The sequence below is a fragment of the Pyrgilauda ruficollis genome, unplaced genomic scaffold, assembly GCF_017590135.1.
Source record: "Pyrgilauda ruficollis isolate IOZ18807 unplaced genomic scaffold, ASM1759013v1 scaffold576, whole genome shotgun sequence".
NCBI lineage: Eukaryota > Metazoa > Chordata > Aves > Passeriformes > Passeridae > Pyrgilauda > Pyrgilauda ruficollis.
Genome location: NW_024527444.1, coordinates 19,561 through 30,186, shown reverse-complemented (window position 1 = coordinate 30,186; position 10,626 = coordinate 19,561). Strand labels below are relative to the sequence as shown.

Genomic DNA, 10,626 nt, shown 5'->3' with positions numbered 1-10,626 from the left:
GGGACAGCCAGGGGACAGGGGGACACAGGGGACAGGGGGGACAGCCTGGGGACAGAGGGGACAGCCAGGGGACACACAGGGGACAGGGGGACAATGGGGAGCAGTGCCAGAGTCTGAGTGTCAAAATCCGGGGAGCTCATCTCTGGGGACACAGGGACAGTGAGGGGACAGTGGGGACAGCCAGGGGACAGAGGGGACACTCTGGGGACACTCAGGGGACAGCCAGGGGACACACAGGGGACAGGGGGACAATGGGGAGCAGTGCCAGAGTCTGAGTGTCAAAATCCGGGGAGCTCATCTCTGGGGACACAGGGACAGTGAGGGGACAGTGGGGACAGCCAGGGGACAGAGGGGACAGAGGGACAGAGAAGGACAGCGAGGGGACAATGGGAACAGTGAGGGACAGACAGGAGACACTCAGGGGACAGGGGGACAGTGGAGGGACAGAGGGGCACTCCGGGGACACTCAGGGTGCTCAAGGGACAATGGGGACAGCTGGGGACAGACGGACACGGGGACAGAGGGACACTCGGGACAGTCGGGGGACACCAAGGGGACAGGGGGACAATGGGGACAGAGAGGGGACAGAGGGACACGGGGACAGATGGATGGACAGAGAGCCGGACACGGGGATGGACGCGGGGACGGACAGACAGACACACGGACGGACAGACAGACACAGGGATGGACACACAGACACAGGGACGGACAGACAGAGACAGGGACCAGGGACGGACACACAGACACACGGATGGACACACAGACACACGGATGGACAGACAGACACACGGATGGACAGACAGACACACGGATGGACAGACAGACACACGGATGGACACGGGGACGGACAGACAGACACAGGGATGGACACACAGACACATGGATGGACAGACAGACACACGGATGGACACGGGGATGGACGGACAGACACTCAGACGGACCCAAGGATGGACAGACGGACACAGGGATGGACCCAGGGACAGATGGACAGACGGACAGATGGATGGACAGACAGACAGACAGATGGACAGACGGATGGACGGACAAACAGACGGACGGACAGACAGACGGACGGACAGACAGACGGACGGACGGACGGACGGACGGACAGACGGCCGGGGCCCACCTGTGATGGAGTCCACCAGCACCTGCCAGCGGTGCAGCTCCTGCTCCAGCTGCCGGATCTCGCGCTTCTGCCGCCGGTCAGCCACCGTCAGCTCTGGGACAGACAGACAGACAGGGGACATGGGGACACGGGGACAGGGCTCTGGGGACACGGGGACACGTCAGGGGACAGGTCCTGGCAGGGTAAAACAGCCTGCAGCAGCTCCTGGAAGGTGTCCAGCGAGGGGACAGGGCTCTGGGGACATGTCAAGGGGACACTAGGTGACATTTGGGGACACTTGGGGACAGCCCTCACCGATGGCACGCGGGTCAGCAGCAGGGGGTGATGTTGGGTGACATTAGGTGACATTTGGGGACACTTGGGGACACTTGGGGACACTCCTCACCGATGGCACGCGGGTCAGCAGCTGCTCCTCGGCCTTGCTGAACAGGACCTTGCTCTGGATGGCGGCCACGGCCTCGGGGTGCAGCTGGCGCATGGCCTGGCACGAGTGCCTGGGGACATTGGGGACACCCCTGTGTCACCCCTGTGTCACCCCTGTGACAGCCCTGTGACACCCTGTGTCACCCCTGTGACACCCTGTGACAGCCCAACCCTCGGGGTGCAGCTGGCGCATGGCCTGGCACGAGTGCCTGGGGACATTGGGGACATTGGGGACACCCCTGTGACAGCCCTCAGGGACAGCTCCACGGCCTGGCATGACAGCTTGGGGACACAGGTGACACTGCTGGAATTGTCCCCAAATCCCCAGGGACACCTGAGGCCCCCCGGGGGACACCTGAGACCCCCTTGGGGACACCCCAAACCCCCTAGGGGACACCTGAGACCCCCTTGGGGACACCCCAAACCCCCCTTGGGGACACCCGAGGCCCCCCTGGGCTCCTAAAGCAGAAGCTCCCAGCGCTCCTGGGTGTCACACAGGTGTCACACAGGTGTCACACGGGTGTCACAGGGGTGTCACCTGTGTCCCCCTGCTGTCACCTGTGTCCCCGGGCTCTGCCACGCCTGTGGGACCCCGGACACCTGAGGCCCCCTTGGGGACACCCCAAACCCCTCTGGGGACACCTGAGGCCCCCCTGGGTGTCACACAGGTGTCACACAGGTGTCACACGGGTGTCACAGGGGTGTCACCTGTGTCCCCCTGCTGTCACCTGTGTCCCCGGGCTCTGCCACGCCTGTGGGACCCCCAGAAGCCCCCCAGAAGCCCCCCAGGACCCCCCAAAGTGCCCTCACTTGCAGATGACGGGGTCGTAGAGCAGCGAGTACCAGCGCTCCTGAGTGTCACCTGGGTGTCCCATGGGTGTCACCTGTGTCCCCTGACTCTGCCAGACCCGCCCAGACCTGTGGGACCCTCTGAAGCCCCCCAAAGACCCCCCAGGACCCCCCAAAGAGCCTCACTTGCAGATGACGGGGTCGTAGAGCAGCGAGTACCAGCGCTCCTGGATCTCGCGCAGGGTGAAGCGGCAGCTGAACTTCACCCCCAGGTGCACCGAGGTCAGGTCGTTGGTCTGGGGGGGAACCCCAAAAAAAAACCAGGTGAGGGGGTGAGGGGGGGATCCTGGGGGTGTTGGGGTCACCCTAAAATCCTGCAGGTGAGGAGAGACCCCCCAAAACTTCCCCAAAGCCCCCCAGGTGTGTCTCAGCTGCACCGGGAGAAGCCGTTGGGTCCTAAGTGGCCATTTTGGGGTTCCCCCCAAAATCCCCCAAATTCTCCAGGTGAGGGGGTTCCCCCAATTGAGGAGGGGTCCCCCAGGTGGGTGGGGGTCCCCCAAGTTCATCCAAGTAAGGAGAGACTCCCAAAATCTCCCCAAAACCTCCCCAGGTGTGCTCTCATCTGCACCACAAGAAACCATTGACCCCAAGTGACGTTCTGGGCTTCCCCCCAAAACCTCCCCAAACCCCCAATTGAGGGGGGGTCCCCCAGGTTTGAGGGGATCCCTCAGATAGGTGGGGGTCTCCCAAGTTCATCCAGGTGAGGAGAGACCCCCAAAATCCCCCCAAAGCCCTCCAGATGTGTCTCAGCTGTACCATGAGAAGCCATTGAGCCCCAAGTGACCGTCCCGGGATCCCCCCCCAAAACCTCCCCAAATCCCCCAATTGAGGGGGGGTCCCCCAGGTGTGAGGGGGTCCCTCAGATGGGCGGGGGTCCCCCAAGTTCATCCAGGTGAGGAGAGACCCCCAAAATCCCCCCAAAGCCCTCCAGATGTGTCTCAGCTGTACCATGAGAAGCCATTGAGCCCCAAGTGACGTTCTGGGCTTCCCCCCAAAACCCCCCCAAATCCCCCAATTGAGGGGGGGTGCCCCAGGTGTGAGGGGGTCCCTCAAGTTCATCCAGGTGAGGAGAGACCCCCAAAATCCCCCCAAAGCCCTCCAGATGTGTCTCAGCTGTACCATGAGAAGCCATTGAGCCCCAAGTGACGTTCTGGGCTTCCCCCCAAAACCCCCCCAAATCCCCCAATTGAGGGGGGGTGCCCCAGGTGTGAGGGGGTCCCTCAAGTTCATCCAGGTGAGGAGAGACCCCCAAAATCCCCCCAAAGCCCTCCAGATGTGTCTCAGCTGTACCATGAGAAGCCATTGAGCCCCAAGTGACGTTCTGGGCTTCCCCCCAAAACCCCCCCAAATCCCCCAATTGAGGGGGGGTGCCCCAGGTGTGAGGGGGTCCCTCAAGTTCATCCAGGTGAGGAGAGACCCCCAAAATCCCCCCAAAGCCCTCCAGATGTGTCTCAGCTGTACCATGAGAAGCCATTGAGCCCCAAGTGACGTTCTGGGCTTCCCCCCAAAACCCCCCCAAATCCCCCAATTGAGGGGGGGTGCCCCAGGTGTGAGGGGGTCCCTCAAGTTCATCCAGGTGAGGAGAGACCCCCAAAATCCCCCCAAAGCCCTCCAGATGTGTCTCAGCTGTACCATGAGAAGCCATTGAGCCCCAAGTGACGTTCTGGGCTTCCCCCCAAAACCCCCCCAAATCCCCCAATTGAGGGGGGGTGCCCCAGGTGTGAGGGGGTCCCTCAAGTTCATCCAGGTGAGGAGAGACCCCCAAAATCCCCCCAAAGCCCTCCAGATGTGTCTCAGCTGTACCATGAGAAGCCATTGAGCCCCAAGTGACGTTCTGGGCTTCCCCCCAAAACCCCCCCAAATCCCCCAATTGAGGGGGGGTTCCCCAATTGAGGGGGGTCCCCCAGGCGGGCAGGGGTCTCCCCAGCCCCCTGGCCATGCCTGACCTGCAGCACGGCGTTGATGAGCAGCAGGTCATCGGCGGGTTTCCACCTGCCCAGGTCGCGGGGGGCGGGGCTGGGTTTGCTCTTCTTGAGCCGCTTGGGCAGCGCCGGGGGGGGGCCCTGGTGTCCCCTCTCTGTCCCCTCCCCACGTCCCCATCTCCTCTCTGTCCCCTCCTGCCCCTTTGTGACACTGGTGTCCCCTCCCTGTCCCCTGTGCCTCCTCTGTGTCCTCTCTCCTGTCCCCTGGCTGTCCCTGTCCTGTGTCCCCTCCCCTCTCTGTCCCCTCCTGCCCCTTTGTGACACTGGTGTCCCCTCCCTGTCCCCTGTGCCTCCTCTGTGTCCTCTCTCCTGTCCCCTGGCTGTCCCTGTCCTGTGTCCCCTCCCTGTCCCTGTGTCCTCTGGCTGTCCCCAGTGTCACCTGCTTGTCCCCTGGGTGTCCCTGTGTCCCCGGTGTCCCCTGGCTGTCCCTGTGTCCCCTGGCTGTCCCCGGTGTCCTTTACCTGGAGGAGCTGCGCCGTTTGGGGACAGTCCCTGCCCAGTGTCCCCTGGCTGTCCCCGTGTCCCCTGGCTGTCCCCGTGTCCCCTGGCTGTCCCCGTGTCCCCTGGCTGTCCCTGTGTCCTCTGGCTGTCCCCAGTGTCACCTACTTGTCCCCTGTGTCTCCCGGGTGTCCCCGGTGTCCCCTCCCTGTCCCTGTGTCCCCGGTGTCCCCTGGCTGTCCCTGTGTCCTCTGGCTGTCCCCAGTGTCACCTACTTGTCCCCTGTGTCCCCCGGGTGTCCCCGGTGTCCCTTACCTGGAGGAGCTGCGCCGTTTGGGGACAGTCCCCGCGGGGGTGGCCGGGCCCCGCTTGGGCCCCGCCAGGGACTCCTCGTCCTCCGAGCGGCTGGTGGCCATGCTGGCATCTGGGGACGCGTCCGTGTCACCTCGGTGTCACCCCGAGGGGGTTGGGGACAATGGGGACACAGGGGAGGGGACAGGGAGGGGGCAAAGGACCCTCAGTGTCACCTCCCGGGTGCCACCGAGAGAGGCTTGGGGACACTGGGGGACACTGAGGGGACACGGGGGGGGGACAGGAGGGGGCTGGGGACACTGAGGTGACACTGAGGGGACACTGAGGGGACACGAGGAGGGCGCGGGGCCCTCACGGCGTCCCCAGCCCCAAACCCCGGCCCGACCGCCGCCACCGCTGTCCCCAAGGTCTCCCCGGTGTCCCCAAGGCCCCCCCGGTGTCCCCAAGCGTCCCTCAGTGTCCCCTCAGCTCCTCCCCGGTGTCCCCAAGACCCCCCCGGCCTCACCAGCGCCTGGAGCTCCCGACCGCCATGGCCGCGCCACTTCCGGCCCGCGCCGGAAATAGAATGACGTCACTGACCCCCGCAGTGGGCGCCGCCATGTTGGAGGTTCCGGTGAGGCCTCGGCGTGCGGCGCCATTTTGAGTGTGGGCAGGGCCGCGCTGGTGGCGCTTCAGGCGCCGTTACCGGGGTTGTGGCGGGTCCGGAGCGGCCGGGACCGACCCGTGGGGTGAGGGCGTGTCCGGTTAGTCCGGGAGACACGGCCTGGCCTGACGGAGAAGCCGCCACGTGTCCCCTCCCCCATCCCTGGTGTCCCCTCTCTGTCCCCTCCCCTGTCCCTGGTGTCCCCTCTCTGTCCCCTCCCCCTCCCTGGTGTCCCCTCTCTGTCCCCTCCCCACGTCCCCATCTCCTCTCTGTCCCCTCCTGCCCCTTTGTGACACTGGTGTCCCCTCCCTGTCCCCTGTGCCTCCTCTGTGTCCTCTCTCCTGTCCCCTGGCTGTCCCTGTCCTGTGTCCCCTCCCTGTCCCTGTGTCCTCTGGCTGTCCCCAGTGTCACCTGCTTGTCCCCTGGGTGTCCCTGTGTCCCCGGTGTCCCCTGGCTGTCCCTGTGTCCCCTGGCTGTCCCCGGTGTCCTTTACCTGGAGGAGCTGCGCCGTTTGGGGACAGTCCCTGCCCAGTGTCCCCTGGCTGTCCCTGTGTCCTCTGGCTGTCCCCAGTGTCACCTACTTGTCCCCTGTGTCTCCCGGGTGTCCCCGGTGTCCCCTGGCTGTCCCCGGTGTCCTTTACCTGGAGGAGCTGCGCCGTTTGGGGACAGTCCCTGCCCAGGGTGTCCCGGTGTCTCCCGGGTGTCCCCGGTGTCCCCTCCCTGTCCCTGTGTCCCCGGTGTCCCCTGGCTGTCCCTGTGTCCTCTGGCTGTCCCCAGTGTCACCTACTTGTCCCCTGTGTCCCCCGGGTGTCCCGGTGTCTCCCGGGTGTCCCCGGTGTCCCCTCCCTGTCCCTGTGTCCCCGGTGTCCCCTGGCTGTCCCAGTGTCCCCTGGCTGTCCCAGTGTCCCCTGGCTGTCCCTGTGTCCCCCGGGTGTCCCCTGTGTCCCCTGGCTGTCCCGGTGTCCCCCGGGTGTCTCGGTGTCCCTTACCTGGAGGAGCTGCGCCGTTTGGGGACAGTCCCCGCGGGGGTGGCCGGGCCCCGCTTGGGCCCCGCCAGGGACTCCTCGTCCTCCGAGCGGCTGGTGGCCATGCTGGCATCTGGGGACGCGTCCGTGTCACCTCGGTGTCACCCCGAGGGGGTTGGGGACAATGGGGACACAGGGGAGGGGACAGGGAGGGGGCAAAGGACCCTCAGTGTCACCTCCCGGGTGCCACCGAGAGAGGCTTGGGGACACTGGGGGACACTGAGGGGACACGGGGGGGGGACAGGAGGGGGCTGGGGACACTGAGGTGACACTGAGGGGACACTGAGGGGACACGAGGAGGGCGCGGGGCCCTCACGGCGTCCCCAGCCCCAAACCCCGGCCCGACCGCCGCCACCGCTGTCCCCAAGGTCTCCCCGGTGTCCCCAAGGCCCCCCCGGTGTCCCCAAGCGTCCCTCAGTGTCCCCTCAGCTCCTCCCCGGTGTCCCCAAGGGCCCCCCGGCCTCACCAGCGCCTGGAGCTCCCGACCGCCATGGCCGCGCCACTTCCGGCCCGCGCCGGAAATAGAATGACGTCACTGACCCCCGCAGTGGGCGCCGCCATGTTGGAGGTTCCGGTGAGGCCTCGGCGTGCGGCGCCATTTTGAGTGTGGGCAGGGCCGCGCTGGTGGCGCTTCAGGCGCCGTTACCGGGGTTGTGGCGGGTCCGGAGCGGCCGGGACCGACCCGTGGGGTGAGGGCGTGTCCGGCTAGTCCGGGAGACACGGCCTGGCCTGACGGAGAAGCCGCCACTCCGATCATGGAGGCTGCCACAACAATCATGGCGGCTGCCCTCATCATGGCTGTCGCCACACCCATCATGGCGGCCTCAATCCATCATGGCGGCTGCCACACACATCATGGCGGCCGCCACACCCATCATGGCGGCAGCCCCTGGACACTGAAGGAACACTCGGAGTCAATGTGGGGTCAGCGCCTTTTATTGGGGACAAAAAGTGACCCATAGGGACAAAGTGACCCCTGGGGCCGAACTGACCCCTGGGGCCGTGGCTCTGTCCGGCCCCTGCCCATCCTGGAGCTCCAGGACATGGCAGGGCCTCCATGGGGCCTTCCCAGGGCACAGCCAGGGACCGTCCCTGTCCCATGTCCCCTGTCCTGTGTCTGTGTCCGTGTCCCTGTCCCTGCTGTGTCCATATTGAGTCCATCCCTGTGTCCATTTGTCCACGTCCTGTGTCCACCCGTGTCCACGTGTTCATCCAGCGTCCATCCCCCTGCCCATCCCATGTCCATTTGTCCATCCCATGTCCATCCGGTGTCCATCCCATGTCCAGCTATGTCCATCTGTCCATGTCCCGTGTCCATCTGTCCAGCCGTGTCTATGCCACGTCCATCTGTCCACCCGTGCCGTATCCGTGCCGTGTCCGTCTGTCCCTCCCGGATGTCCGTCAAGTGGGTCCTGCTGCGGCGCTGTTCCTCTCCCTGTCCCTGTCCCTCCCATGTCCATCTGTGTCCATCTGTCCGTGTTGTGTCCATCTGTCCAGCTGTGTCTATCCCTGTGTCCATGCCATGTCCGTCTGTCCATGGGTGTCCGTCAGGCGGGTCCTGGCGCGGTGCTGTCCCTGTCGCTGTCCCTCCCATGTCCATGCTGTGTCCATCTGTCTGTGCCGTATCCATCTGTCCGTGCCATGTCAGTCTGTCCAGCTGTGTCCATCTGTCCGTGCCATGCGTGTCCGTCTGTCCGCCCCGTCTCCATCCATCTGTGCCGTGTCTGTCTGTCCGTGCCATGTCCGTCTGTCCATGCCGTGTCCGTCTGTCCAGCTGTGTCCGTCCGTCCGTGCCGTGTCCGTCTGTCCAGCCGTGTCCGTCTGTCCGTGCCGTGTCTGTCTGTCCGTGCCGTGTCCGTCCATCCATGCCGTGTCCGTCTGTCCAGCCGTGTCCGTCTGTCGCTGGGTGGCGCTCAGGCGGGTCCGGGCGCGGCGCTGTCCCCGTCCCTGTCCGCGGGTCCGGCCGCCCACTGCGGCCGCAGGATGGTGCCGGTGCGGCCCTCGCGGGCCTGCGGCCGCTGCTCCCGCGGGATGCGCACGGCCCGGAACCGCGGCACGGCCGGCGGCGGCGCCGCCCGCCGGAAAAACCCCAGCTGGGGGAGAGAGGGCGGGGAGATATCGCGACATGGCACCGGGCAGAGTGAGATATCGCGATATAGCACCGGACAGCATGAGATATCGCAATATGGCACCGGGCAGAGCGAGATATCGTGATATAGCACCAGACACAGTGAGATATCGCAATATGGCACCGGGTAGAGCGAGATATCGTGATATGACACCGGGCAGAGTGAGATATCGTGATATGACACCAGGCAGAGCGAGATATCGCGACACGGCACCAGGCAGAGTGAGATATCGTGACATGGCACTGGGTAGAGCGAGATATCGCGATATAGCACCAGACACAGTGAGATATCACGACATGGCACCGGGCAGAGTGAGATATCGCGACATGGCACTAGACAGCATGAGATATTGTGACATGGCACCAGAGAGAGTGAGATATCACAATATGGCACTGGACAGAGTGAGATATCACGATATGGCACCAGAGAGAGTGAGATATCACGATATGGCACCAGACGGAGTGAGATATCGCGATATGGCAGCGGACAGCGTGAGATATTGAGATATGGAACCAGACAGTGTGAGATATCGTGATGTGACACCGGACAGCAAGGGGTATATTGCGATATGCCACACTGTATCATGCCATATCACGACATGCCGTGCTCTATGGTGCCATATCACGACATGGATATAGCACCAGACACAGTGAGATATCGCAATATGGCACCGGGTAGAGCGAGATATCGTGATATGACACCGGGCAGAGCGAGATATCGCGACACGGCACCAGGCAGAGTGAGATATCGTGACATGGCACTGGGTAGAGCGAGATATCGCGATATAGCACCAGACACAGTGAGATATCACGACATGGCACCGGGCAGAGTGAGATATCGCGACATGGCACTAGACAGCATGAGATATTGTGACATGGCACCAGAGAGAGTGAGATATCACAATATGGCACTGGACAGAGTGAGATATCACGATATGGCACCAGAGAGAGTGAGATATCACGATATGGCACCAGACGGAGTGAGATATCGCGATATGGCAGCGGACAGCGTGAGATATTGAGATATGGAACCAGACAGTGTGAGATATCGTGATGTGACACCGGACAGCAAGGGGTATATTGCGATATGCCACACTGTATCATGCCATATCACGACATGCCGTGCTCTATGGTGCCATATCACGACATGCCGTGCTCTATGGTGCCATATCGCGATATGCCGTGCTGTATGGTGCCATATCGCGATATGCTCCACTCTATCGTGCCATGTCGCGACAGCAGGGGGTCCCTCACCTTCCAGAGCCCCAGCACGAGCAGCGCCAGCAGCAGCAGCCCCAGCAGCACCGCCAGCGGCAGCACCCACCAGGGGACGGCGGTGACGGCCACGCCCGGGTCCAGGTGCAGGGACACCGACATCTGTGGGGACAGCAGGGTGACATGGGGTCACACGGGGTCACACGGGGTCACACGGGGTTACACAGGGTCACATGGGGTCACACAGGGTCACACAGGGGTCACACAGGGTCACACAGGGTCACATGGCGTCACACAGGGTCACACAGGGTCACACGGGGTCACACGGGGTCACATGGGGGTCAGGGAGGGGTCACGGGGTCACATTGGGGTCAGTGATGGTTACAGGGGTCACAGGGGTCACTGCGGGGTCAACACGGGGTCATCAGGGTCAGCACAGTCCCTCCCCCAGAGGCCCCGCCCCCACAGCCCCTCCCCTGCCCTCC

The 10,626-nt window shown here is 64.0% G+C and overlaps 2 protein-coding genes across 2 annotated transcripts in view; both read right to left on the bottom strand.

Moving 5' to 3' along the window:
* Nucleotides 1-1,109: 1,109 nt before the first annotated feature.
* On the bottom strand, nucleotides 1,110-7,615 carry MCRS1 (microspherule protein 1; the record flags this gene model as incomplete). Its single annotated transcript, XM_041482244.1, has 9 exons — nucleotides 7,339-7,615; nucleotides 6,763-6,892; nucleotides 5,816-5,898; nucleotides 5,134-5,263; nucleotides 4,345-4,531; nucleotides 2,525-2,634; nucleotides 1,512-1,620; nucleotides 1,286-1,360; nucleotides 1,110-1,217 (listed from the first exon to the last, which is right to left on the bottom strand). Coding segments are annotated over exons 1-9 (1,209 nt in total), but the record flags the coding sequence as incomplete, so codon positions are not given.
* Nucleotides 7,616-8,623: 1,008 nt separating this feature from the next.
* LOC121361497 (integrin alpha-7-like) overlaps nucleotides 8,624-10,626 on the bottom strand; it is a 20,748-nt gene continuing 18,745 nt past the window's right edge. Inside the window, exons 19-20 of the mRNA XM_041482245.1 lie at nucleotides 10,181-10,303; nucleotides 8,624-8,891 (exon numbers count right to left, since the gene is read on the bottom strand). Of these exons, the coding sequence (XP_041338179.1) occupies nucleotides 8,712-8,891; nucleotides 10,181-10,303 (303 nt within the window). The 3' untranslated portion in view covers nucleotides 8,624-8,711. The remainder of the gene's footprint in view (nucleotides 8,892-10,180; nucleotides 10,304-10,626) is intronic.